Source organism: Chiloscyllium plagiosum, unplaced genomic scaffold, assembly GCF_037043375.1.
Source record: "Chiloscyllium plagiosum isolate Xiang-an unplaced genomic scaffold, Cpla_swu_hap1 HiC_scaffold_3, whole genome shotgun sequence".
In the NCBI taxonomy this organism is placed as follows: Eukaryota; Metazoa; Chordata; class Chondrichthyes; order Orectolobiformes; family Hemiscylliidae; genus Chiloscyllium; species Chiloscyllium plagiosum.
The window spans coordinates 137,401,445-137,429,031 of NW_028270141.1; the positions used below are offsets into that span (position 1 = coordinate 137,401,445).

At 42.1% G+C, this 27,587-nt stretch overlaps 1 protein-coding gene and 1 long non-coding RNA gene across 2 annotated transcripts in view; one reads left to right on the plus strand and one right to left on the minus strand.

Moving 5' to 3' along the window:
• Nucleotides 1-27,587, plus strand: part of LOC148151355 (uncharacterized) — a 562,305-nt gene that overhangs the window by 505,825 nt on the left and 28,893 nt on the right. The window lies entirely within an intron of this gene.
• acoxl (acyl-CoA oxidase like) overlaps nt 1-27,587 on the minus strand; it is a 397,595-nt gene that overhangs the window by 23,640 nt on the left and 346,368 nt on the right. Inside the window, exon 18 of the mRNA XM_043687180.2 lies at nt 19,238-19,339. Coding sequence (XP_043543115.1) covers nt 19,238-19,339 — 102 coding nt within the window. The remainder of the gene's footprint in view (nt 1-19,237; nt 19,340-27,587) is intronic.

Consider the following 27,587-nt stretch of genomic DNA (forward strand, 5'->3'; position numbering starts at 1 on the left):
ACAGATTTGATTTATGATAGCTTTAAGTTGCAACCTTAAAACTTATCACATAATGATCAGTGCCATTTGAGGTTTAGCAGGTCAGGTTTCAGAAATGTCATGGGTTTCAGTGTGGAAATCATGAAATCTAAACATATGTGTGCAGGATTATGCTGCATAGGACCATGAACCACAATGATCAGAGGTGGTTACATCCCTCAAAATATTGCTAAGTACTGTTATGAGGTTTTGCAGCACAAAATATTTATTCTGCAAGACGTCTAACCTTTAAACTCTGGTGTTAAATTGGCCAGTGGACAAATGTTTACCAGTTTCAAGGGGTTTAAACAATGTAAAGACAAGAATAAAGTACAAATGAAAAGTGATACACCTATGTAATGAAATAAAGCTTGTCTGCTCATAAGTAATCGCAAAGCAAAGGGATCAAACCTTGACTTTAACTGTAGTTGCTAAGCATTTGTAAATGGAATTCTATCATTGTAACATCAGATTACAGAGAACTGAAGCCTGGGTCTGTAGGAATTTGTCCTCTGTATTTTATGCTCAATAAAGCCTGAGTCTGTTCACTGACAAGACAGTGGATCTCACATTACTACATGGTGACATTGATAATGAGACCCACACAACCAGAGGCAGGCGATCAGAGCCTGAACTGAAGCTCAGTGACAGCAAAGCAAAAAGGCCAGGCCAGCAATCCACCCAGAGGTGCAGAAAATACTGAAAGTGAAGTCCAACAGACAGTCTTCAAGGCACTAAACCGCAGAATGGGAAAGCCCATGCAGAAGCTGAAGAAAGCCTGTTAACTGGCCAAAGGAGAGTACATGATTAATTTCTTCTCATTGCTAATCAGTTCAGTTAGTAAAGCAATATAAAAATGAAAGTACTTACAAGACATTCAGAGGATACGAACACTTAGAAAATAGTGGGTGTGCAAGGAAGCAGGGTGAAGTCTAAACCATGAAGGAACCCGACCTGACCCATTTTATAAGAGTTGCAAGTTCAGAGTTGCAGTGGTAACACTGAAAATGAAACATAAACCAAAATGGTCTGCAGGAGACTCAGCAGTTGGGGACATAGAGGGGCAGGATAAATTTTTCCTGAGGAGTTGTGACAAGCCCTTTGATGATACAAACCTGTTGGACAAATTGTGGTATGTAGTGACAAAAATAAGTGGCAAAAAACTAGTTTTAAAACTGAATCCTTTTGGTTTCTCTGTCATGGTTGAGGTCGGGAATCCTCAGACTGTCTTCCATTAAACATTGGGACTTAGGACATAACAGAAAATAAAATAAGGGGCATGCTATATCATTGCAATGGAAAAGAGATGGTGGAGACCGTGTATGTGATTCCAATCATTATGATCCTTTATGAAAGTAACTTGTACATAGTGCCTATTACTGAAGGATGTCTAAGACTAAGAGTGGGGCAGACTCTACATTATACTGAAAACAGAAACTCAAAACAGCAGGGAAGAAAGGGGACAAAGAAGGCAGTAGCTAGACACATGGGCAAATTTTATACAGTGGCTTTTTCTATCAGAATGGAGTCACAAAGCAGAAAACATGCACAAAAATTGTTTATTTACACAAATTTGAAACTTTGAACCTCCTGTTCTTTTGGATTCAACAACCACTGTACCTCAAAACCCTGTTGTCTCTTTCAAGAAGAATTAGTGCTTTTTTCTTTGAAGAAATAAAGTTGTCAACTTATTGCAAAGAATCTGTCCACGACAGGGAGGAGTTCTCCCAGAGTATATAGCCAGATCCCTGCTGAAAAGCAAATAAATAGAACATAGAACAATACAGCACAGAACAGGCCCTTCGGCCCACGATGTTGTGCCGAACATTTGTCCTAGCTTAAGCACCCATCCATGTACCTATCCAATTGCCGCTTAAAAGGTCACCAATGATTCTGACTCTGCCACTCCCACAGGCAGCGCATTCCATGTCCCCACCACTCTCTGGGTAAAGAACCTACCCCTGACATCCCCCCTATACCTTCCACCCTTCACCTTAAATTTATGTCCCCTTGTAACACTCTGTTGTACCTGGGGAAAAAGTCTCTGACTGTCTACTCTATCTATTCCCCTGATCATCTTATAAACCTCTATCAAGTCACCCCTCATCCTTCGCCGTTCCAATGAGAAAAGGCCTAGCACTCTCAACCTATCCTCGTACGACCTATTCTCCATTCCAGGCAACATCCTGGTAAATCTCCTCTGCACCCTCTCCAAAGCTTCCACATCTTTCCTAAAGTGAGGCGACCAGAACTGCACACAGTACTCCAAATGTGGCCTTACCAAGGTCCTATACAGCTGCAACATCACCTCACAACTCTTGAATTCAATCCCTCTGCTAATGAACGCTAATACACCAAAGGCCTTCTTACAAGCTCTATCCACCTGAGTAGCAACCTTCTAAGACCTATGACCATAGACCCCAAGATCCCTCTGTTCCTCCACCTCACTAAGAACCCTACCGTTAACCCTGTATTCCGCATTCTTATTTGTCCTTCCAAAATGGACAACCTCACACTTGACAGGGTTGAACTCCATCTGCCACTCCTCAGCCCAGCTCTGCATCATATCTAAGTCCTTTGCAGCTGACAACAGCCCTTATCACTATCCACAACTCCACCAATCTTCATATCGTCTGCAAATTTACTGACCCACCCTTCGACTCCCTCTTCCAAGTCATCAATAAAAATTACAAACAGCAGAGGACCCAAAACTGATCCCTGCGGAATTCCACTTGTAACTGGGCTCCAGGCTGAATATTTACCATCTACCACCACTCCCTGACTTCGACCGGTTATCCAGTTCTCTATCCAACTGGCCAAATTTCCCACTATCCCATGCCCCCTGACTTTCCACATAAGCCTACCATGGGGAACCTTATCAAATGCCTTACTAAAATCCATGTACACTACATCCACTGCTCTATTCTCATCCACATGCTTGGTCACCTCCTCAAAGAATTCAATAAGACTTGTAAGGCAAGACCTACCCCTCACAAATCCGTGCTGGCTGTCCCTAATCAAGCAGTGTCTTTCCAGATACTCATAAATCCTATCCCTCAGTAGTCTTTCCATTACTTTGCCTACCACCGAAGTAAGACGAACTGGCCTGTAATTCCCGGAGTTATCCCTATTCCCTTTTTAGAATAGGGGCACAACATTCGCCACTCTCCAGAGTCCCCTGGTACCACTCCCATTGACAGTGAAGACGAAAAGATCATTGCCAACGACTCTGCAATTTCCTCTCTTGCTTCCCACATGATCCTAGGATATATCCCGTCAGGCCCGGGGGACTTGTCTATCCTCAAGTTTTTCAAAATGCCCAACACATCTTCCTTCCTAACAAGTATCTCCTCTAGCTTACCAGTCCGTTTCATACTCTCCTCTTCAACAATACGGTCCCTCTCATTTGTAAATACTGAAGAAAAGTACTCATTCCAGACCTCTCCTATCTCTTCCGACTCAATACACAGTCTCCCACTACTGTCCTTGATCGGACCTACCCTCGTTCTCGTCATTCTCATGTTTCTCACATACGCATAAAAGGCCTTGGGGTTATCCTTGATCCAACCCGCCAAAGAGTTTTCATGCCCTCTCTTAGCTCTCCTAATCCCTTTCTTCAGCTCCCTCCTGGCTATCCTGTATCCCTCCAATGCTCTGTCTGAACCTTGTTTCCTCAACCTTATGTAAGCCTCCTTCTTCCTCTTTACTAGACATTCAACCTCCCTCGTCAACCAAGGTTCCCTCACATGACCATCTCTTTCCTGCATGACAGGTACATACATATCAAGGACACGTCGTATCTGTTCCTTGAAAAAGTTCCACATTTCAACGACATCCTTCCCTGACAGCCTATGCTCCCCAGATCCTGTCTTGCAGCATCGTATTTACCCTTCCCCCAATTGTAAAACCTACGCTGTTGCACGCACCTATCTCTCTCCATAACCAAGGTGAAAGTCACAGAATTGTGGTCACCATCACCAAAATGCTCACCCACTAACAAGCCCATCACTTGTCTCGGTTCGTTGCCAAGTACCAAATCCAATATGGCCTCCCTTCTGGTCGGACAATCTACATACTGAGTTAGAAAAGCTTCCTGGACACACTGCACAAACACCGCCCCATCCAATCTACTTGATCTAAAGAGCTTCCAATCAATATTTGGGAAGTTGAAATCGCCCATGACTACTACTCTGTGGCTTCTGCACCTTTCCAAAATCTGTTTCCCAATCTGTTTCTTCACATCTCTGCTGCTATTGGGGGACCTATAGTAAACACACAACAAGGTGACTGCTCCTTTCCTATTTCTGACTTCAGCCCATACTACCTCCGAAGGCAGATCCCCCTCGAACTGCCTTTCTGCAGCCATTATACCATTTCTAATTAGCAACGCCACACACCCTCCTTTTTTACCACCCTCCCTAATCTTACTGAAACATCTGTAACCAGGAACCTCCAACAACCATTCCTGTCCCTCTTCTATCCACGTTTCCGTGATGGCCACAACATCGTAGTCCCAAGTACCGATCCACGCCTTAAGTTCACCCACCTTATTTCTGATACCCCTTGCGTTGAAGTATACACATTTGAACCCATCTCTGTGTCTGCAAGTATTCCCTGTCAGTGCTACCTTCTCCACAGCCTCCCTACATTCTTGGACATCCTGAAAAACAGCTAATCTACTTGCTGGACTACAAGTCCGGATCCCATCCCCCTGCCAAATTAGTTTAAACCCCCCCGAAGAGTGCTAACAAACCAACTCCCAGGATATTGATGCCCTTCTGGTTCAGGTGCAACTCGTCCTGCTTGTACAGGTCCCACCTTCCCCAGAATGCAGTCCAATTGTCCAAATACCTGAAGCCCTCCCTCCTACACCATCCTTGCAGCCACGTGTTCAACTGCACTCTCTCCCTATTCCTTGCCTCACTGTCACATGGCACCGGCAACAACCCAGAGATGACGACTCTGTCCGTCCTAGCTTTTAGCTTCCAGCCTAACTCCCTGAGCTCCTGAATGACCTCCCCACCCCTCTTCCTACCTATGTCGTTGGTGCCAACGTGCACCACGACTTCTGGCTGCACACCCTCCCCCTTAAGGATTCTGAAGACATGGTCCGAGACGTCTCGGACCCTGGCACCCGGGTGGCAACAAACCAACTGAGAGTCTCGCCCATGTCCACAGAACCGCCTGTCTGTCCCTCTAACTATAGAGTGTCCTATAACCAGCGCTCTCCTCCTCTCCCCCTTTCCCTTCTGAGCCTTAGAGCCGGACCCAGCACCGATCCTTGTGGCTCTCTACTGGTCACAGGTCTCCAGTCTGAAAAACAACCCTCCACCACCACCCTCTGTCTTCTACCTTTGAGCCAGTTCTGTATCCAAATGGCTAGTTCTCCCTGTATTCCATGAGATCTAACCTTGCTAATCAGTCTCCCATGGGGAACCTTGTCGAATGCCTTACTGAAGTCCATATAGATCATATCTACTGCTCTGCCCTCATCAATCCTCTTTCTTACTTCTTTAAAAAACTCAATCAAGTTTGTGAGACATGATTTCCCATGCACAAAGCCATGTTGACTATCCCTAATCAGTCTTTGCCTTTCTAAATACATGTACATCCTGTCCCTCAGGATTCCCTCCAACAACTTGCCCTTCACCGAGGTCAGGCTCACCAGTCTATAGTTCTCTGGCTTATCTTTACCACCCTTCTTAAACACCACGTTTGCCAACCTCCAGTCTTCCGGCACCTCACCTGTGACTATCGATGATACAAAAATCTCAGCAAGAGGCCCAGCAATCACTTCTCTGGTTTCCCACCTGATCTCGGGTACACCTGATCAGGTCCTGGGGATTTATCCATCTTTAATCATTTCAAGACATCCAGCACTTCCTCCTCTGTAACCTGGACATTTTGCAAGATGTCACCATCTATTTCCCTACAGTCTATATCTTCCACACTCTTTTCCACAGTAAATACTGATGCAAAATATTCATTTAGTATCTCCCCCATTTTCTGTGGCTCCACACAAAGGTCGCCTTGCTGACCTTTGAGGGGCTGAAAATGTGTTGCTGGAAAAGCGCAGCAGGTCAGGCAGCATCCAAGGAGCAGAAGAATCGACGTTTCGGGCATGAGCTCAATTCCTGAAGAAGGGCTCATGCCCGAAACGTCGATTCTCCTGCTCCTTGGATGCTGCCTGACCTGCTGCGCTTTTCCAGCAACTCATTTTCAGCTTTGATCTCCAGCATCCGCAGTTCTCACTTTCTCCCAGCTGATCATTGAGGGGCCCTATTCTCTCCCTAGTTACACTTTTGTCCTTAATATATTTGTAAAATCCCTTTGGATTCTCCTTAATTCTATTTGCCAAAGCTATCTCATGTCCCCGTTTTGCCCTCCTGATTTCTCTCTTAAGTATACTCCTACTTCCTTTATACTCTTCTAAGGATTCACTCAATCTATCCTGTCTATACCTGATATATGCTTCCTTCTTTTTCTTAACCAAACCCTCAATTTCTTTAGTCGTCCAGCATTCCCTATACCTACCAGCCTTCCCTTTCACCCTGACAGGAATATACTTTCTCTGGATTCTTGTTATCTCATTTCTGAAGGCTTCCCATGTTGCCAGGGTTGGAGGATTTGAGCTATAGGGAGAGGCTGAACGGGCTGGGGCTGTTTGCCTTGGAGTGTCAGAGGCTGAGGGGTGACCTTATAGAGGTTTACAATATTATGAGGGGCATGGATAGGATAAATAGACAAAGTCTTTTCCCTGGGGTCAGGGAGTCCAGAACTAGAGGGCATAGGTTTAGGGTGAGAGGGGAAAATATAAAAGAGACCTAAGGGGCAACTTTTTCACGCAGAGGGTGGTACGTGTATGGAATGAGCTGCCAGAGGATGTGGTGGAGGCTGGTACAATTGCAACATTTAAGAGGAATTTGGATGGGTATATGAATAGGAAGGGTTTGGAGGGATATGGGCCGGGTGCTGGCAGGTGGGACTAGATTGGGTTGGGATATCTGGTCGGCATGGACAGGTTGGACCGAAGGGTCTGTTTCCATGCTGTACATCTCTATGACTCTATGATTCTAAGTTCAAGACCAATGAAGCTTCAGTCAGGATGGATGGTGCCTCATCTGCACAGGCTGAAATCAGTTAAATGGAAGAAATCTTTATAATCATGGAGAGAGAACATCAGCATAAGATCGATGCATTTAGAGAAAAACTTCAACCTTTCGCCAAAGACTCATCAAAAAGAAATACAAGAAGTTAGCGACATATGGCACAGAAACAGACCTTTCAGTCCAACTCAAGTTTCTCAAACTAAACTAGCCCCACTTGCCTGTGTTTGGCCCATTACTCTCTAAGCCTTTCCTATTTATGTACCTGTCCAAATGTTGTTTTAAACTTCCTCTGGCAGTTTATTCGTATACAAGCCACCGTTTGTATGAAAAGTTGCCCCTCCGATCTCTTTTAAATATCTCACCCTAGAAATGTGTCCACTAGTTTTGAAGTCCCCCACACTAGGGAAATGACCCATGCTCTTCACTTTATCTATGATTTTATGAATTTGTACAGGAGTTAGGATGTCATGTTGAGGATGTTGAGGTTGGTGAGGCCACATTTGGAGTACTCTGTACAGTTCTGGTCACCCTGCTAATAGGAAGGATATTATTAAATTGGGTGAGGGTTCAAAAAAGATTAACCAGGATATTGCTGGGAATGGAAGGTTTGAGTTATAAAGAAAGACTGGATAGGCTGGGACTTCTTTCACTGGAGCATAGGAGGTTGAGGGGTGACCTTATAGATGTTTATAAAATCATAATGGGCATTGATAATTTGAATAGCAACTTTAAATAACAAATAAAATGTTATTCAAAGACTAAAAGATCTTTAAGTCTAAAGTAGATCATGTGAATATTCAGTGCATAGAACTTGTTGATCTGCATAGATGCAATCAAGCTGGTTGTTTTGTTATGCATGGTGTTAAGCTTCTTGAATATTGCTGGAACTGCACTCATCGTGAAAAGTGGGGAATATTACATCACACTCCTGACTTGTGAGGAGTTAAGAGGTGAGTTACTCATTGCAAGATTCTACCATTAACCCTGCTGTTGTAGGCACAGTATTTATATGACCAGTCGTATTCAGTTACTGGTTAATGGTAACACCCAAGATGTTAAAGGTGTAAAATTCAGTGATGGTAACACCATTGAATGTCAGTGAATGATAGTTAGATTCTCTCTTACTGGAGATGGTCATTGCCTGATATTTGTTTGGTGTGAATGTTACTTGTCACTTTTCAGCCCAAGCCTTGATTTTGTCCCACTCTTGCTGCAATTGGATATGGGCCTCCTCAGTATCTGAGGAGTTGTTAATGGTGCTGAACATTGTGCAATCACCAGTGAGCATCCCCACTTCAGACCTTATGAAGGAGGGAAGATCACTGACACTACCCTGAGGAACTCCTCAGATGTAACAGAGTTAAGATGACTGACATCCAACAACCACAAACATCTTCCTATGTGTCAGGTATGACATCAAACAGCAGAGAGATTTCCCTCTGATTCGTGTCCAATTTTACAAAAACTCCTTGAAACCACATTCGGTCAAATTGGTCTTGATGTCATGGACTGTCACTCTCACTCACCTTTGGAATTCAGGCTTTAGTAAGGTCAGGAGCAGAGTGACCCTGGTGGAATTCAAACTGGGTGTCAGTGAGCAGGTTATTACTGAGTAGATGCTGCTTGATAGCATTGTTGATGACACCTTCATCACTTTACTGATGATTGAGAACAGTCTGATGGGGCAATAATTGGGCCAGGTTGGATTTGTCCTGCTTTTTGTACACTGGACATACTTGGGCAATTGTCCACATTGTCAGGTAGATGCTAGTGTTGTAACTGAACTGGAACAGCTTGGCTCAACGTATGACAAATCTTCAGTATTGCCAGATATTTTGTCAGGGCCCCTGGCCTTTGCAGTTTAGAATGTGGCCAACCATTTCTTGACATCACGTGGAGTAAATTGAGTTGGCTCAGACTGGCAAATGTGATACTGAGGACCTCTGGAGGAGACTGAAGTTTATCATTTACTCAGTACTTTTGGCTGAAAATTGTTGCAAATGCTTCAACTTTATATTTTACTCAGATATGCAGGGCTCCCCTATCATTGAGGATGGGAATACTTCTGGAGTCTCCTTTTCCATTCAGTTGTTTAACTGTCCACCACCGACTGGATGTAGAAGGATGCAGAGCTTAGATCCAATCCGTTGGTTGTGGGATCGCTTATCTCTGTCAGTCACTTGCTGCTTATGCTGTTTGACTTTGACATACTCCTGCGTTGTAGCTTCACCAAGTTGACAGCTCATTTTTAAGTATGCTTGGTGCTGCTCCTGGCAGGGTTTACCAGGATTAATTTGCTGGCTTGATAGTTATGGCAGAATAGTGATTATGCTGGGTCACAAAATCACAGATTGTACTGGAGTACAATTCTGCTGCTGTTGTTAGCCCCCAGTGCCTCATGGATGCCCAGTCTTGTATTGTTTGAAGTTTGTCCCATTTAGCATGGTGACACAACACAGTGAAGGGCATTCTCAATGTGAAGGTGGGACTTTGTCTCCACAAGGACTGTGTGGTGGTCATTCGTACCGATACTTTCATGGAGAGTTGCATCTGCAGTTAGCAGATTAATGAGGATGAGGTCAAGTATATTCTTCCCTCTGTTGGTTCCTTTAGACCTGACCAGCTTGGTCAGAAGTGCAGCTTCCAAGCTATTTCTGATGGTGAACACTGAAGTTCTCAACCCAAGATACATCCTGTGTCCTTGTCACCCTCAGTGCTTCCTCCAAGTGGTGTTCAAAATAGAGGAATGATGATTCATCAGCTGAGGGCAGATGGTACCTGGTAATCTGCAGAAAGATTCCATACCCAGGAATGGTGATGACAGTGTCTGGGAATGAATCGGAGTGTATGATTCTGTGAGTAAGACTATGTCAGGGCTGTCGCTTAACTAGTCTGTGAGACAGCTCTCCCAATTTTGGCACCAGCCACCAGATGTAATTAAGAAATACTCTGCAGGGTTGTCAGAGCTTGGTTTGTATTAGTCATTTCTGATGCCTTAGTTGATGGCAAGTGGTCTGTCCATTTTCATTCTTTTTCTGAGACTTTCTAGTGGTTCATACATTTGAGTGGCTTGTTCAGCCATTTCAGAGGGCATTTAGGCATCAACTTCTTGCTGTGGATCTGGAGTTACATGTAGGTCAGACCAGGTAAGCACAGCAGATTTCCTTCTTTCAACAATGTTGGTGAAGAAAATGAGTTTTTTAACGAGAATGAGCAATGGTTTCATGGCCATCATTAGACTTTTAGTTCAGAGGAGTCATGCAATATGTCACTATTAGGACAAACATACCATTAGCAAAATGGAAACAGTTTATGTTTACATGTGTTGCACTGTCATTTGCATCCCTCCTGTTTATTTTTCTATTGTCTTCTAAGTGTTGGTTCACAGTGCAGTAGAGTTAGGAAAAAGCATTTTGTATGACTTAGTGCATATTATCATTCTTCATCTTTGAGCCCATTTAGGAAGTAGGAGCCCTTAGCCTGCTCTGCCATTTAATAAGATCACGGTTGTCTGTCTGCTTTTCAAACTCCCCATTCCCATCTGTCCTCAGTAACCTTTGATTCCATTGCTTAACGAAAATCTATCCACCTCTGTCTTAAAAATATTCGATGACACCACCTCCACTGCCTTCTGAGTCAAGGTCCCAACCTGCTGAAGCCAACAAAAATCTCCTTATCTGTCTAAAAAGGGTGACCTCTAATTTTAACTTTTTTTTTAAACCATGAGTATTAGCAGTTTTGCTCTGCCACAGATCATTATCACAGGCAGATTTGATAGTTCACAGCCAGTGTCAGGATGGTCCAGATATCACCAGATATAAAACATTAATCCATATGTTGCTATGAGTGGTTAGAGAAAATCAGAACAGAACTTGAACATTTTTTTAAAACATTGAAGATGGGAGGAAAATTGGCTGTTTGACTGGCAATCAGGCAGAGAACTGGAACCAGTCAATGTGCTGGAAATAGACCAGGATGAGAGGATTGGGTGCTATAGAAGTAGTGGGATGAGATATGGGGAGTCAGTATTTTTCGCCAGTCTTAGGATTGCTCAGGCCATTGATTTCAGGAGTTGAGAGGCCACTTTGTGGTTGTACAGGATAGTCGAGGCTACTTCTGGTGTACTATGTACAGTTCTGGTTGCCCTGCTATAGAAATTCCTGATGCCCGAAATGTCGATTCTACTGCTCCTCAGATGGTGCCTGACCTGCTGTGCTTTTCCAGCATCACACTTTTCGACTCTGGTATAGAAAGGATATTATTAAATTAGAGATAGTGCAGAAACAATTTACAAGGAAGTTACCAGGATTGGAGGATTTGAATTATATGGAGAGGCAGGAACTTCTTTCACTGGAGTGTAAGAGGTAAGAAGTAGCCTTATAGAGGTGTATAAAATCATTAGGAGCATAGATAATATGATTAGCAAGGGTCATTTCCCTTGACTGGGGCGTTCAAAACCAGGTGGCATAATTTTAAGGTGAGAGGAGAAAGACTTAAAAGGGAACTCGGGGCAACTTTGTCACACAGGGTGGTTCATATATAGAATGAACTGCCAGATGAAGTGGTAGATGCAAGTACAGGTACATCATTTAAAAGACATTTGGATAGGAACATGAATAGGAAAGGTTTAGAGGAAATATGGATCAAACAGTTCTAGTTTAGTTTGGGAAACATGGTCGGCATGGATGAATTAGACTGAAGGGTCTGTTTCTGTGCTGTATGACTCTAAGACTCAACGACGATCTTGTCATTCAGGTTTTCTTTCATTGGTCTTAACTGATGCTGTATTCAAGTGTATTTGTGAGTCATCAGGAGTTGTCACACCATTTCACCAATTAGTGCTCCTGCTAATTTCATTTTTGTCTGCATGGACTTTCAAGGTTCATGTGCAGTCAATGCTGTCAAATGGCATCAGCACCAATTGCAATGCACAGATCCTCACTGAGGCTGTAGAGGGAATGTCACCACCAACATGTTCACCCTTTACAGAAATGACAAGGGAGGGCATATGTCCTGCGTGACTTCTAAGAGAATTGAGAATGCATTTGGAGATTAGTCCTTCAAATATGAGACACTTATCGGGTATAAGATGCAGGGGGTGAAGTGTTAAATGTTCTTAGTTAAATATTAATAGTTAAAAGGGGTACTGCTAATGAATTTAGGGAAAGATGTAGATTAAAACGAATTGTACCTTTATTCCAAGTATAGCTACCAAACACGCTCAAAAATGAGCTATGTCAAAGCGACATTAGATCACTCAAAACAGATACTTACAGTTCAAGGCTCCTAAGTAAGATGTTCTCTCTTACTATCCTTTGTATAATGTTATGTTCAATAAAGCCTATTGCTATTCACTTGCAAGAATGTAGATCTCAAATTACTATGGCAATGTGTCACACGTCAGCTCAGACAGAGCAGGTGCATGGGGTGTAGACTAGAGAACCAGGAATACACTCTCTGTGTTATCTTGACCGGATTTCAACAAGTATTTTTGTGTGAAATTTAATGAACAACAAGTGCCTGCCTTGCCAGTAACACACTCATTCTATGAAAGAATGAAACAAAAGATAGTACATAATGTCCTCACATCAGAATTGAGGTAGTTCTCCAACAGTCACTGATACTGCAATATAATTCTGAAGGCAGAAACAATTAAAATTCATAATCACTTGGTGCATGTTAGCCTGGGCAATGATGTTGCCAGGCTACTGAACTGTAGGGGGCATTGTAGCTGAGTTTGACCCTGTTACCGAGCACAAACTTTCCAGAGCGGGTTTCTGGATATTGATCAGGAGGAAGAACCCGTGGCTGGGTTTCCTCTATCATAGTGACACAATTCTGGGAGAGGGTACACCAACAATAAGCTAAGCTGTCGCTCCTACATCTTTGTTCTGCCCCCACTCCAAATATTGGATCAATATTACTTTTAATATCAAATTAAAGCAGAAATTTGGTAATCAGATACAGTAGTCAATACAGAATTTTCTCACAGTTTCTTTTTGCATTTAAAAATGAAAATATCTATCTTTGTTTTGATTCCAGATGAAAAAAATGGAGATGCAGATAAGTTTTCAAGAGGGAAGCAACAAATTAAGTAGACAGCCAGTAAACGTCTCTTGTAAATAAACCTACCAAATTTTCTTCTATCCCTTCCTCTCCTGATGTGGTGACAGAATAGTCGCAATACTCTCTGTCATCCAATCCAGGTGAGAACCCTGACAGGATAGTCAACCACAGGGAAGGGAAATCACAACTCAGTTCAATATCACTAACTGCCATTGCCGCTGTGGGGTAAGGGGGTTGCTCTGGAGGTTTTGTTTTCACCAGGTTTTTTTCTCTCTTTTTTTCTAACTCAATACACCGAGGTAAAGTATCAACCTCACCAGCTGCCCCAGTTAACTGCTGACTCAGAGTGGCAACTGAAGTTGGAATTTTTCCAATCTGTTGCCATTAGGGGAGCTTTGGAAATTCCAACGTTTAAACTGTTTTGCGGTGGTCATTTCGTTTTATTGTGTAAGAGGGCGAGAAGCTTACTTCTTACTGGTAAAAGACATCAGTCTCCTGGTGGCAAGCCTGTCCCATGACAGCACATATAGGAAATTCAAGCAGAATATTCTGAGAACTAAACTCAATAGTTAGAAAACTATGCATAGTGTATGGCAAACTTCCAAAAGAGGCTCCCATTCGGCAAGTCGCACAAGCAGGAACATAAAATCAAAAAATTACAAGTAATATATGCAATGACTGCAAAAATATATACTTAATAGAGAGCTGATAATTGTTTGAAACAGAATTTATGTTCATTAATAATAAATCTGATCTAACTCAAGAGAATATACGCATCTAAATTAACATGAGTTTCTCACTACTGAGATGAATGCAACTTGTTTGTGAGACAGTCACACACATTCTCAGTCATTTTGGCATAGATACATTTTAGGAAATAAACTTAGATTCGATATTACTCAGAAAAGATAACTTAGTGATCACTGACCACAGCTTGTTTTCAAAATATTAGCAGTACCTCTTTTCCATTTCTGCAATATTTCTTGTCTATGTATTTATTTTTAACTGCATTCCAAGGTAGGGCATTGCTTTTGTTTCAGGGGGAAAATGCATCAGGCTGTTACGTCACTTAGCCACACGGACTTGTTTGAATCACTGCATATTGCTAGTTTGGTTGATCTTATCTGGCAAGGGAGCTGCTATGCTACAATTGGATTCAGCATCCTTTGACATGCGAGGAAGAAATCATTCTAAGGGAGTAACAATTCCTTGAGAACACTGAAATATCCCTGCTGGAAAATATATGCACGTGAATGGGCAGATGAAAACTACATCCGGTTCAGCTTTGATGCTTTCCACAGTAAAACAGCATGTTTGCATTTGTTGCCTTGGCCCACACTCAAAAGCAGGGAAGAAGGCATCACGTCTAGCATTTCACCTCATTCTCAGTCTGCTGGTCTACATTTATTCATATTGCAAGGTTTGTGAAGGTTTGTATTTAACAGCATTAACCATTTGGAGCCAGATCCCAGAATTAAAAGATCAATGTATGCCACACAAGATTTGTGCTTAGAATTTTCTTCCTAAAGGAAGCTTCTCATTACCAGAGAATGTTCACTGACAACAATGACAAAACATAAAACGCTGTTGTAAGAATGATCCGTCCTTCAAATATGCACACAGTTTACAGGGCCAAGACAGAAAGTCAGATGTTCTTCAACATTCACGACTTTTATACATTTAAAAAAAACTGTCCATTTCCATGTCTGGACCTACAAACCTTCCTCTGGAAGTATCAAATCTTTGCCCAAGCAGCCATTATTCCTGAGCTTTGCATTGAGTCACAGAGATGTACAGCACAGAAACAGACCCTTCGGTCCAACCTGTCCATGCCGACCAGATATCCCGACCCAATCTAGTCCCACCTGCCAGAACCCAGCCTATCCAAATCCTTCTTATTCATATACCCATCCAGAGGCCTTTTAAATGTTGCAATTGTACCAGCCTCCACCACTTCCTCCAGCAGCCCATTCCATATACGCATCTCCCTCTGCGTGAAAAAGTTGCCCCTTAAATCTCTTTTATATCTTTGCCCCTCTCATCCTAAACCTATGCCTTCTAGTTCTGGAGCCCCCTCATGATTTTATAAACCTTTATAAGGTCACCTCTCAGCCTCCGACGCTCCAGGGAAAACAACCCCCCCCACTATTCAACCTCTCCCTGTAGCTCAAATCCTCCAACCCTGGCAACATCCTTGTAAATCTTTTCTGAACCCTTTGTCAGCAGACCATGATAAGATGCTACTGTGCGGGGGTACACTAAACAATCTCAAAACCTGGCAACTTCCAGCTAGGGTCATGAGCATGTGAAGATCAGCTCATTTTCCTCTTCTAATTCCCTGCTGCTGTGATCAATCGTAGCACCTTAATGAGTGATGGATGTCTGTCAGTTCAAGGATGACATTTAGGATGACATTTACAAAGTGCCATGAGTTTCTGTCACAAATCTTATTGGACTAAAAGATTGATTCTTGACTGACAGATCTTTGAGCACGTGAGGCAGGACATCCCTTGAGGTAGTAGGATCTGGGGGATATATTTTCTTTTCTTTCCTCCTCTGCAAGTGCTCTTCTCATTATTGAGACATTGTGAATCAAAGCATGGAAATAGTTTGATGGATAAATTGTCACTATTGGTAGCAAGCTTTCCCATTCATATTGTCAATGCTACTGCATTTCATGGAGAGCTTCAGACCATCTATGAAGCGTTTTCTGGGTCATACACTGGAACTTTAGTCATTCGAGAGTTGAGGAAACAGGATATAGCAGCTTCCTTGATGCAGTGATCCAACTCATCAAAGTTGAAATTGTAGGATTTCTGTCTGAATGTTTTTGAAGCTTGCTTCAAGAAGGGCAGTTGCATTTGTCAATGGTCTACCTGCATAGAAGGAATTTCTCGAGCACTCTTATCTGTCACCGATACAGTCTAGACCTCACTGCAGTACAGGAATGTGGCAACAGCCTTTGATTCCTTTAGCCCTAACTTGTTTTTGACAAGACCATGACTATTCAAAAATACCAAGTCACAGCATTTAAAGTTTATTCATTTGACCATGAATAGGTTGATCCTACAGGATGTGGTTCACCAACCATGAGAAAGTGAGACATTGTCTTTTTAGGTACCTTTTCTAGTCCTTTGGAGTGAGTAGAGGTTGGGCTGGAGACAACTGCTCTGTCACAGATGCTGCTGTAAAAGAACCTCGTGTACCAACAGAGATGTCCACACATCTGTCACCTATCTGCAGATTCCTAACTTTCAAGTTCATAGCCTGGTCCCCAGTTCTTTCCTGCCACAGGACTTGGCAAATGCACCCTGGTAGAAACTTACTTGTGACTTTGTTCAACATTGAATGTCATCATTGTCTGCACAATCTTAAAGGGCTGGTGGTCCACATCAAACATGATGACCCACACCATCTTACCACAGTTGGCCTCTTCTCAATTGTTGAGAGGCAGCATCTTTCCTCACCTGCTCTGTCGTCAAGGATGTTTTGGACTACACTTTGTCTGGCACCTCTCCCACACTTTGCTGATTTTCTCACTAGGGGTGGTCACAGCAAGTCTCAACAACATCCAGAACTGGCACCCCATTCCAGCACCTTAAACATTCGCTCCCTTCACCAAGACAAACAGTGCAGCAGTATGGACCACCAACAAGATTCACTGCAGCAAACTCACCAAATCCGTGACCTCTACCACTTAGGAGGTCAAGGATAGCAGATACATGGGAACATCATTACCTGTAAACTTCCCTCCAAGCCACATACCATCATGACTTGAAATGTGTCACTGTTCCTTCAAATTCAGTAGGTCAAAATCCTGGGAATTCCTTTCCTAACAGCAATATGGGTGTACCTATAATTCAATGATTGCAGCAAATTAAGTACCATCTTCTCCAGGGCAATTAGGGATGGGCAACAAATGCTGGACCCACCAGTGATGCTCACATCCCATGAAAGAATAAAAAAGAGCTCCCAATGACATTGTTCAGGGGAATATCATAATACACAAGCCTCTCCACATAGGGAACCACAGAGTAACACCTTAATACCACTGCATGCAAGATCAGATAGATCCTTTTAAATTAGGTACCTAGACTACCTTGGTCTTTGAGGGGTCAGTTATCCACGCGATAGGCCAGGGAAGGAGTTTATGCAGAAGTAAGTTCAGAACCAAATCAATGAGGGGAATTAATTGGGAGAGCAGAGCAACTAACAATCACATCCAACATCATAATTTTATGAAGCAAAGTACTGTAGATGATGGAAATCTGAAATTAAAAGTAACAAAAGTTATGAAAATTATCAGTAGATTGGACAGAGAGGAACAAAGTTAATGTTTTCATTGCGATGAGAGGTCAATGACCTGAAATATTAGTTCTCTTCCTCTCACCACAGATACTGCCTAACTTGCTCAGTATCTGCTGAACATTTTGTCATCATGTTAGGGCACAGGTGAGGCAGGTATGGCAGACTTTGGGCTGGTCAAGTTTCTCAGGCCCTGTCACAACAGAGTAAGTGATGGCTGCAATGGGGAGAGAAGAGAGAGTGGAGTAGTTGGTGTTTGATTCTACTTTACAGTTGGCATGTGGAACAGCCTGACCAGTAGAGGCACAGGCTTTCTTTGTATGCTAGAGGTGCTTTCCAGCACCTGCTGAGCACCACAGAGAAAAGTTCCTAATATTTAACTTAGAATGCTCCTCTTCTTACTCACTCAGTATAGAGTTAACACACAATTGGAGCCCTCATGGCAGTTTTACTGACCTACTAGGTCAGGCAGACACATTGGATTAGATTAGATTAGATTAGATTACTTACAGTGTGGAAACAGGCCCTTCGGCCCAACAAGTCCACACTGCCCCGCCGAAGCGCAACCCACCCATACCCCTACATCTACCCCGTACCTAACACTACGGGCAATTTAGCATGGTCAATTCACCTGACCTGTACATCTTTGGACTGTGGGAGGAAACCAGAGCACCCGGAGGAAACCCACGCAGACACGGGGAGAATGTGTAAACTCCACACAGTCAGTCGCCTGAGGCGGGAATTGAACCCGGGTCTCTGGCGCCGTGAGGCAGCAGTGCTAACCACAGTGCCACCGTGCCGCCCCCGATTTTCTGGGACTGTCCAACCACCCTGGATTTTCTGGGACTGTCCAGTAATTTGGCATTTTTTGTCCTGTTTCCTGAGTCAGGCCTTCCTGGGATTGTTTTGTCCCAGATTTCTTCATGCGCATTTGGCCCTACTTCTGCACATGCTGGGTGCTACTTGTTATTAGGGCTGTACAATGCTGCACTGAAGCCAGCGCAAAGCAGCATTAAAGTCAAGTGTGGGTCGCAGAGTCCCACACCCCAGCCCCCTACCCAGGTCAATTCTCAGGACATTACCGCCATGCTATCTTGCACCCCAACCCCACCTCTGCCTCCAAGGGTTTTAACAGCACTACTTTGTCCTCCTTTGCTCCTTTGCTCTCAAGACTTCATCCTTTATATATCCTTTATATTTTACAACCAGATTGTCTATTGTAAGAGCACCAAAATAAAACAGAATGGTCCAGTTAAAATAATAGCAAGCAAGAATCAAGCATGATCATTTTATCTGCCTATACTGTAAGCCCAATTCCTCATACAGTCATAACAGTACCGAAACAGACCCTTTGGTCCAAATTGTCCATGCTGACCAGATGTCCTAAATTTATCGAGTACCATTTGGCCCATATCCCTCAAAACCTTTCCTATTCATGTACCAATCCAGATGCCTTTTAAACGTTTTAATTATATTAGCCTCCACCACTTCCTCCGGCAGCTCATTCTATACATGCACCACTGTCGGTGTAAAAAAGTTACTCCTCAGGTCCTTCTTAAATCTTTCCCCTCTTACCTTAAACATATGCCCTCCAGTTTTGGATTCCTCTGAGGTAAATTAAAATCTAACCCCCACTCCGCCCTTCCTCATTGCTTCAATATACAATATTTTGAATTTGTTTTGAACAGCATTGCTGGGTTTTCTGTTATGAAAGGTGCTATGACTAGACAAAGACTCACCTGGTTCCTTATCTGCACGCTTGTTGCTGGTGTGAGATATTTGTGTTCTAGATACCAAGCTCTTTCTTGGTAAAGGAGGTTAGTTCCATGCAAAAGGCAAAACTGTAAAGAAAAACAAATAAATAAACACAAAATTGCCACTTGGAAACAAGCTTTTATGACATTGAGGTAATGCTATTTTTGATAAACAATCTGACCACACCGGGAAACCTTGATAGCAGCAGGCTGCATCATTTTGTGAAACTAACAATCTCAGAAACACACTGATTGACTCACTGCTTCTCCTGAACTTTATCAAATAAAAACACAAGTACAGGAGTTGATTAGTGCCTTGCCTTGCAAGTGTAATTGTCCCTTTTATAGATACCTTTGTATAATGGACTGTTGCAGCATTAAGATAAAAGACAGGCAACCATTCATTTGGACCACTTCATTCTTAACCCTCAGTGTACTCCTGACGAATCTAACCAGACATGTACATTTCTCTGTGGTCCATGACAAGTCAACTTGTCTGGCACCTGGCATTTACCTGCTTAAAGAAAGAACTTGCATTAATTTAACAACTTCTGCCACATCATGCTATCTCAGGACTTTAATTTCAATATAATTCTTTTTAAGTGTTGTGCTACTGTAATGTCGGGAATATAGGAGCCATTTACTCAAGCAGTGGTCTCATAACGAGCGATGTGATAAGTACAAGATAATATGTTTATTATTTGTAATACTGGTTGGTGAATGATTACTGAACAGGACATTTAGAGATCTTCCTATTTCTTCCTCGAAGCACGGGTTCTATATATACCTGAAAAAGGCAACTATGCTTCAGTTTAAATTTTCACCTACACGAACACACCGACAAACATGCAACACTTCCTCACGTGCTTGCCTAGATCATGTGTTCAGTCTCTAATTGTTTAAGTTTTCTTTCCTCCATTCATTAGTAACAAGCATTCACCTCATATCCCTAATTGCCCAACAGAAGGTGTAGGTGTACTCTTGAACACTGCAGACTGTGTTCATGTTTAACACTCTTAAAAGTACAGTGTTAGGGAGTTCTAGGATTCTGACTCAATGGCAGTGAAGGAATTGTGTATGGAGGTGAACACTTTTCAAATGTCAGTGAATATCTTCACTCCTGATCTTGTTGGAAGAGAGGTCATTGATGAATCAGCTGAAGATAGCTTCAAAATCTATCCTGGGGAAAACCCATAGAAGTCTTCAGGGGCTGAGATGAATGACCTCCAAAAGACACAACCATCTTCCTTTGTGTTAGGTATGACTTCAATTAAAGGAGAGCTTTCCTCCTGATTCCAATGATTTAAATTTTGCTATGGGTCCTTAGCGTTGCATCTGGCCAGGTTGTGTCTTGATGTCATGTACAGTCACTGTCACCTCATCTCTGGATTTCAGCATTTTATCCACATTTGGTCCACAAGTGTGATGAGCTCTGAGCCAAAAAGGCCTGACTGAACCTTAAGTGAGCATTGTTAAATATTCTCCATCATTTTCTACTAACACACAGTCAATTTATGTGGTGGTAATTGTCTAGAAGATTGGAAGTTTTTCCCTTTATGAACAGGGCATATCTGGGCAACTTTGTCGATTTGGTTCCAGAGTTTAGCTTTTCTGAAATAGCCACAGTAGGCAGAGTTATACTTAAACTGAAACACTGCAGCTAGGACACTCTTTTAGTTTGAGAGCAGCCTTGATGATGAAGGGAGAATTCTGAAAGGAACTCAAAAGGTTGAAAACTCCAGTACAGATGGTGGAGCGGAGGTATCGAGATGCAAAATGGAGTAAAGTTGGTTGACTCCAACTCCACATTTATCACTGTACTCAGAAGCACTTAACTGTTTCTTGATGATCACGAAACATGACATTTGGAAATCTAATTTCAACACATTTCATGGAGTGAATCAAATTGGCTTCAGTGATGATAGGGATGTTTTGGATGGATTCCTGATGAAGGGCTTATGCCTGAAATATCGACTCTACTGCTCCTCGGATACTGCCTAACTTGCTGTGCTTTTCCAGCACCACACTTTTTGAACCTTTGGATGGATTTTCCACTTACCATTTCTGGTTGTTGCAGATCCTATCCCTATGATGGCTCAGTTAGTAAAGCCCAGATGCACATTGAGTCTACTGATCCCAGGTCAGTGTTGAGTTAGTTGAACCCATCTGGAATGTTGTGAGGAATCTCTTTAGGGAATAAGGAAAATCAGCTGTGGCTCATGGTTATGATGGATATCCAATGATCACCTCCTCCCAAACCCACTCCCGGAAATTGTGTGGATTTGAGCCAAAATACAGGTCATTCTGCTCTAATGTGCATTTCATCAACATGAATTGGTTGTAATGCGATTGATGAAGATGGGATGCTGTTTCTAAAGTGGGAACTTTAAAACTTTAAGTGCTATTTTTATTTTGCGATTTTTATATAGTGGCGGGGTCACACAAGAATGCAACCATCACAGAAGAACTACCTGTACGAAATTATTTCCCAACAATCATGTCTACGTTTATACAGGATGGAAGAGTCATTACCTGGATGCAGAACCTATCAAACTCCATGCAATGGAGGAAAAGATGTTAAATACAGCAACAGAAAAAACAATTAATGTTGTAGACATCTGTGTAATTAAGTTTTTGGATCTGTTATTTACTTCGCTAACATTTGCAATTAGTTTTCACTTGCACAAATGGGTCTATTTATAAGCTGCCATCTCTGTCCACACCAGTCTTCACTGGGTCTTCCCCAAACATTGGCCTTATATATCCTTACTCTCACATTTACAACTTGCACAGTATATACTATAGAATGTATTGATGCATTGGATGTACTTCTCAACCACTTTCAGAAACAGATCAGTTAGGGCTAGATTGTACTGCTCAGTGAACAAGGAAGTGTTAATTGGTTATTTAAATTACAAAGTTACCATTCACAAGAGTGACAATGACTCTTCTGAGGGCATAATGACTTTATCTATCAAGTAGTTAACTCTCATAAAATAGAGTTGCTTTTGTATGGATGCTATTTTCATTTAAATTACAGAGATTACTATGAGTAAATCAAGACCCTCTTATACAGAGGCAGATTTATGGACTTTGAGACTCTGGGTCTGTTTCTGGCATAGGACTAGGGCTTGGCTAACACATCAGTCTCATAGAATCCAAACTGAAGCATTATTTGGAGATGCCGGCGTTGGACTGGGGCGTAGTTTTTAAAATTGAAGCAGTGACAGTGTAAAGGACTGATTTTTGACATCTTGTCTGCACAGACAGAACTTATCATTGCCCTTGGGTGGCAGGAACACAATAATTTGCCTTGGTGTCTCTGAACAGATTGCTCAGCTAGTAGAGTGTACCCTTGTGACTACTGAAGGAAGGATTGGATTCTGTTGGGGCCCTGATACTACCAACCATTTATTACAGCCTGATAACATTCTCCGACAAGGTCCTTCCAGGATCTCAGAGATTGAACTAAAGTCATTTTATTGCTGGACCAACTGAAGTCAGCGCATACAATCATAGAATGTTTACAACACAGGAGGTGATCATTTGTCTGGACAGGCTCTCTCAAGAACAATTCACTCAGTCCCATTCCGATGACTTTTCCCCATAGCCCTGAAAATGCTTCTTTTTTGGCTAATGATCCCATTCTGTTTTGAAATCAATGATTGACCATGGCCTCAAGATGATCCAGGCAGTGAATTCCAGATCCTGTCCACTTGCCGCAAAAAAAAGCTTTGTCCTCAACATTATCAATGCTGCTTTTTCCAGCATTTTAACAGATATCCTCATCTTCTCAAACAATTTCTCATTAAATACTCTGTCCAGGCCCCTCACTATTTTGAAAACCTCCGTCAAATCTCCTCTCAGCCTCCTCTTCCCCAAGGAAAATAATACCACATTGTCCAATCTATCTAACACATCGAAAATCCTCACCCTTGAAACCATTCTCATGAATATTTTTCACATCCTCTCTAATGCCTTTGCATCTTTCCTGAAATGTGACGCACAGAACTGGGCATAGTGTCCCACTGGAATCCAATCCCATGGTTTAAACATGTTTATCATAACTCTTTTTGCTTTGATGCACTCTATCCCTATTTCAAAAGATCTGATGCCTGCTTTAATAAAACATTTTCAAAAAGTCCTGCAACCCTTAATGCGTGCATCTATCTCAAGACCCTTCACCCCATTTAGAATTATGACCTTTATATGGCAGCTCCCAATTCTTCGTAACAAACATATCACTTCACAATTTTGGGCAACAAATTTTATCTGTCATATACCTGCCCATTCTACCTTCAGTTTGCCTTCTTTAATATTCTCCATAGTTCACAACACTAACTCAGCAAGGGCAAAGGAACCAACTCAGCACTTTGTTGGTTTTTAATCTACAAAGATTTAGATAAAGAATAGACTGTTCTGTCTGCTAATACTGAAAAGAAAGTTTAAACAGTTTCCAGGCAATGTAATTCAAGCATTTTGAGTGGAATGTGCCAACTTTGTATAGGTGGTTTTAGACATTTTCCCAATCAATCTATTCAGAGACATTATGACAAACTTATGGAGCAGATGGGATCCGAACCCAGGTCTCCTGACTCAAAGGTAGAGACACTGCCACTGCACCACAAGAGCCCTCATGCAGGTGGTTTCAGCTATTTTTAATCAATCTGTACAGATGCATTCTTGTGAAGCAGGTGGGACTTGAACCCAGATCTCCTGGCTCAGTTGACAGTGGTTGTATAATTACTACTAGACCAGTTTTTCACTGAACTTAAATTTCAATGTGGGATTCCATGCAGGTGGCTTTACACTTTGTTAAACTAGGTTCAGCTGACTTTGCACACATTAGATTCCAGGTTAATGCCCTTTGACCCATTTCATCTCACATTTCCAGAATACTAACACCACCTTCTTTCCATTACAGCTCCCAGCTGTTTACTAAACTTAATCCAGCCTTAAACTCAACTCGCTTACCGCAAAACCTTTCTGACTGTTATCAATTCTGCCACTCTCCATAAACCAAACTTCAACCAAAACTCTGCTGCTCATATTCAAACTCTTGTCCTGCAGCACAGCCAAATCTGGAACACTACTTCAGGTTTACTTTCTCTGATTTGTTACACACCTGGAATGAGGGCATTGACTTCTGATGCCAGGCTAGGCTCCTATCTGTTGGAGTTTAGAGCAGTAAGAGAGAGCTTGATTGAAATGTGGGAGTTCCTGGGGATTTTGACAGGATAGATTTTCTGCTTATGGGAGCATCTAGAGTTATGGCTCACCATTCAAAAACAAAGGGCTACCTATTTAAAGGAGAAATTACAGGTAAGTGGGAATGTGGAATAACTAAAACCTTATTGAATGGCAGAGCAAGCTTGAGGGACAAATTGCTGCTTCTTCTAACTTGTATGTGTTAATGTTCATGTTACCATATGCATGTTTTGGAAGGATAAAAGCAAAACACTATGGATACTGGAAATCTGAAATTGAAACTGACTGAGGAGTCATATTAAACTTGAAACATTAACTCTGCTTCTTTCTCTATGGACAGTGGGAGACCTACTGAGTTCTTCCAGGCTTGCTGAGTATTTCCAGCACTTTCTGTTTTTCTTACTTCTGGAAAGTATTTAGAACATAGTTAAGGCTTATATATTGAAGACTGAGTTGGACATATTTTTAATGAGTAAGCAATCAAGGGAAAGGCAGGAAAGCAGACTTAAGGATTATGAGGAAATATGGAACAACAATGAGACATTCACAACCTGTTAAGTGAAGAAATTCCCCTTCACTTCAGTCCTATGTTATTGATTCCTTATGTTGAGACTATTCCGTGTTTTAGATTCCCTAAATAGAGCAATCTCTCAGTGACTATCCTGTCACTGTCATTTGTTTACTCAACATAGAGTCATAGAGTCACAGCATGGAAACAGACCCTTCGGTCCAACCCGTCCATGCCAACCAGATATCCCAACCCAATCTAGTCCCACCTGCCAGCACCCGGCCCCATATCCCTCCAAACCTTTCCTATTCATATACCCATCCAAATGCCTCTTAAATGTCATAGGAAAACTTTTCAATTCCAGAAACCAAACTAGTGAACCTTCACTATACCATGTCCAATGCAACGATACCCTTCCTTATCCTGTACTTGAGAGACCTTCCTTACACTTAGAAGACCAAAACTGCACAAAAGTACTCCAGGTATGGTCTCACCAAAACCTTATACAATTCTAGCAAGATTTTATTTTTATTTCTGTACTCCCATTTCCTTGCAATGATGGCCAATCCATTTGCCTTCCTACTTTGTTGGCAGTACCTTCCTAATTTTGTGTTCCTTGTACCTATATAATCAAATTTCTTTGCGCGACAACATTTGGAATTTTCATTCCTTTTAAAAATGTTCTACTTTTCAGTTCTTATCCTTCCCCACATTATACACCATTGGCCATATTGTTGCCCAAATACCTGACGTCTTTATATCTCTCTGTGTTCTTCTCACAGCCTATCTTCCCATTTGACTTTTTATTGTCAGCAAACTGAGAAAAGTTTCTCTCAGCAACTTTGTCTTAGGTTATAAACAGCTGAAATCTCAATACTGAATGTTGTGGCACTGTGTGAACTACAGCCTGCCAAATTGAAAATACCCTGTTTATCCACTTTTTGCTTCCTGTCCAGTAACCAGATCTTCCTCCATCCAACTATATTACTCTCAATATTTAAACTTTGCGTGGCACCTTTTCAAATATCCTTTGTAAACCCAATAATGCTATCTGTACTGGTTTCTCTTCCCTGTTATTGTTGATCTATTCAGCAGAAACTTTGTTGTATATCTTACTGCGTCACATGTTTTCTCTTGTTGCTACCTCCTTATGCAAGTTTTCACATCTGTAAACTACAAATAAAACTGAACCTTATCTTGCCCTTTAAGCTGCATCCTATAATGGGTTATACTAATCAACTAAGATAAATGTCACAGATCACCTCAGAAACTTTTTGGTTGCAAGTTTGTGGTCAGTGGTAGTAACAATTCTATGCAGTTTAAGTTTATAAAAGTAATCTCAATAAAGCATGCAAATCCTATAAGAAATAGCAACTAGTATCTAGTTAACTAAATTCTAATATCATGAAATATGTATTAGGAAGTTATAAAATATAACATGAAAGCAGATTTCGATTTTACTTTCAATGGGAGTTGAATATATACTAAAGAATAAAAGTTTGCAGGGCTAAGGGACAATAAAAAGGGGAGTGTGACTAGTGAATCTAAGTGAATACAGCTTTAAAATTGCCAGCACAATAACAGTGAGTTGAGAATGGCCTCCCATGATATATGATCACTCAGAGAGTCATGCAGCATGGAAACACCCCTTTGGTCTAACTTGTTCACATCGACCAGACATCCCAGTCTGACCTAGTCCCATTTGCCATCATTTGGCCCATATCCCTCTAAACCCTTCTTATTCATATACCCATCCTTCATGTTTAACTTCTGAGATCAACTGCACCACAGGAAAATGTAGCTTACAGAATTATCAGCAAGAGCTCTCAATATTTTTGCAGTCATTTCACAGAACTCCTACAGTGTGGAAAGAGGCCATTCAGTCCTTTGAGTCTGCATAGTCCCTCCAAACAGCATCCCATCCTAACCCCATAATTCCACATTTACCATAGCTATTCCACCTAGCCTGCACATCCTGGGACATTACATGCAAGTTAACATGGCCAACCCTACCTAAATAACACATCTTTGGGCTGTGGGAGGAAACCAGAGCACCCAGAGGAAACCCACGCAGACACAGGGAGAACGTGTAAACTCCACACAGACAGTCACCCAAGGCTGGAATCGAACCCAGGTCCTTGGTGCTGTGAGACATTAGTGCTAACCATTGAGCCACCATGTCACCCATTCATTCACAAAGAAATGTCTCATGTCTGCTTTAAGGGCAGTGCAGTGGGGAAAGAAGAGTGTCAGTAAAGACCAGAGCCCAGTTTTTTTTTGGTAAGATGCAGGGAAGGTGTTTCAGAAGGCTATGGTGGATCATTGAAGGAGCAATTGCTTCTGATGGACTGGAGTAACACAATGCTGTCCAGGGTGGGGGTGGGGGGGGAGCAGGGACAGGCGTATAAGTCTCAAGAATGGGACAACAAGAATTTCAACGCGAGGAATAGGGTATTTGAGTGAATTCTCTTGAAAACAAGGGAAATGAGTTGCAGGGTTTGGTATGGGCAATTATACAAGTCATTTAATTTTGGATGATTTATAGTTCATTAACAATAGAAATGGCATGGTGGCTCAGTGGTTAGCGCTGCGGCCTCACAGCACCAGGGTCCCAGGTTC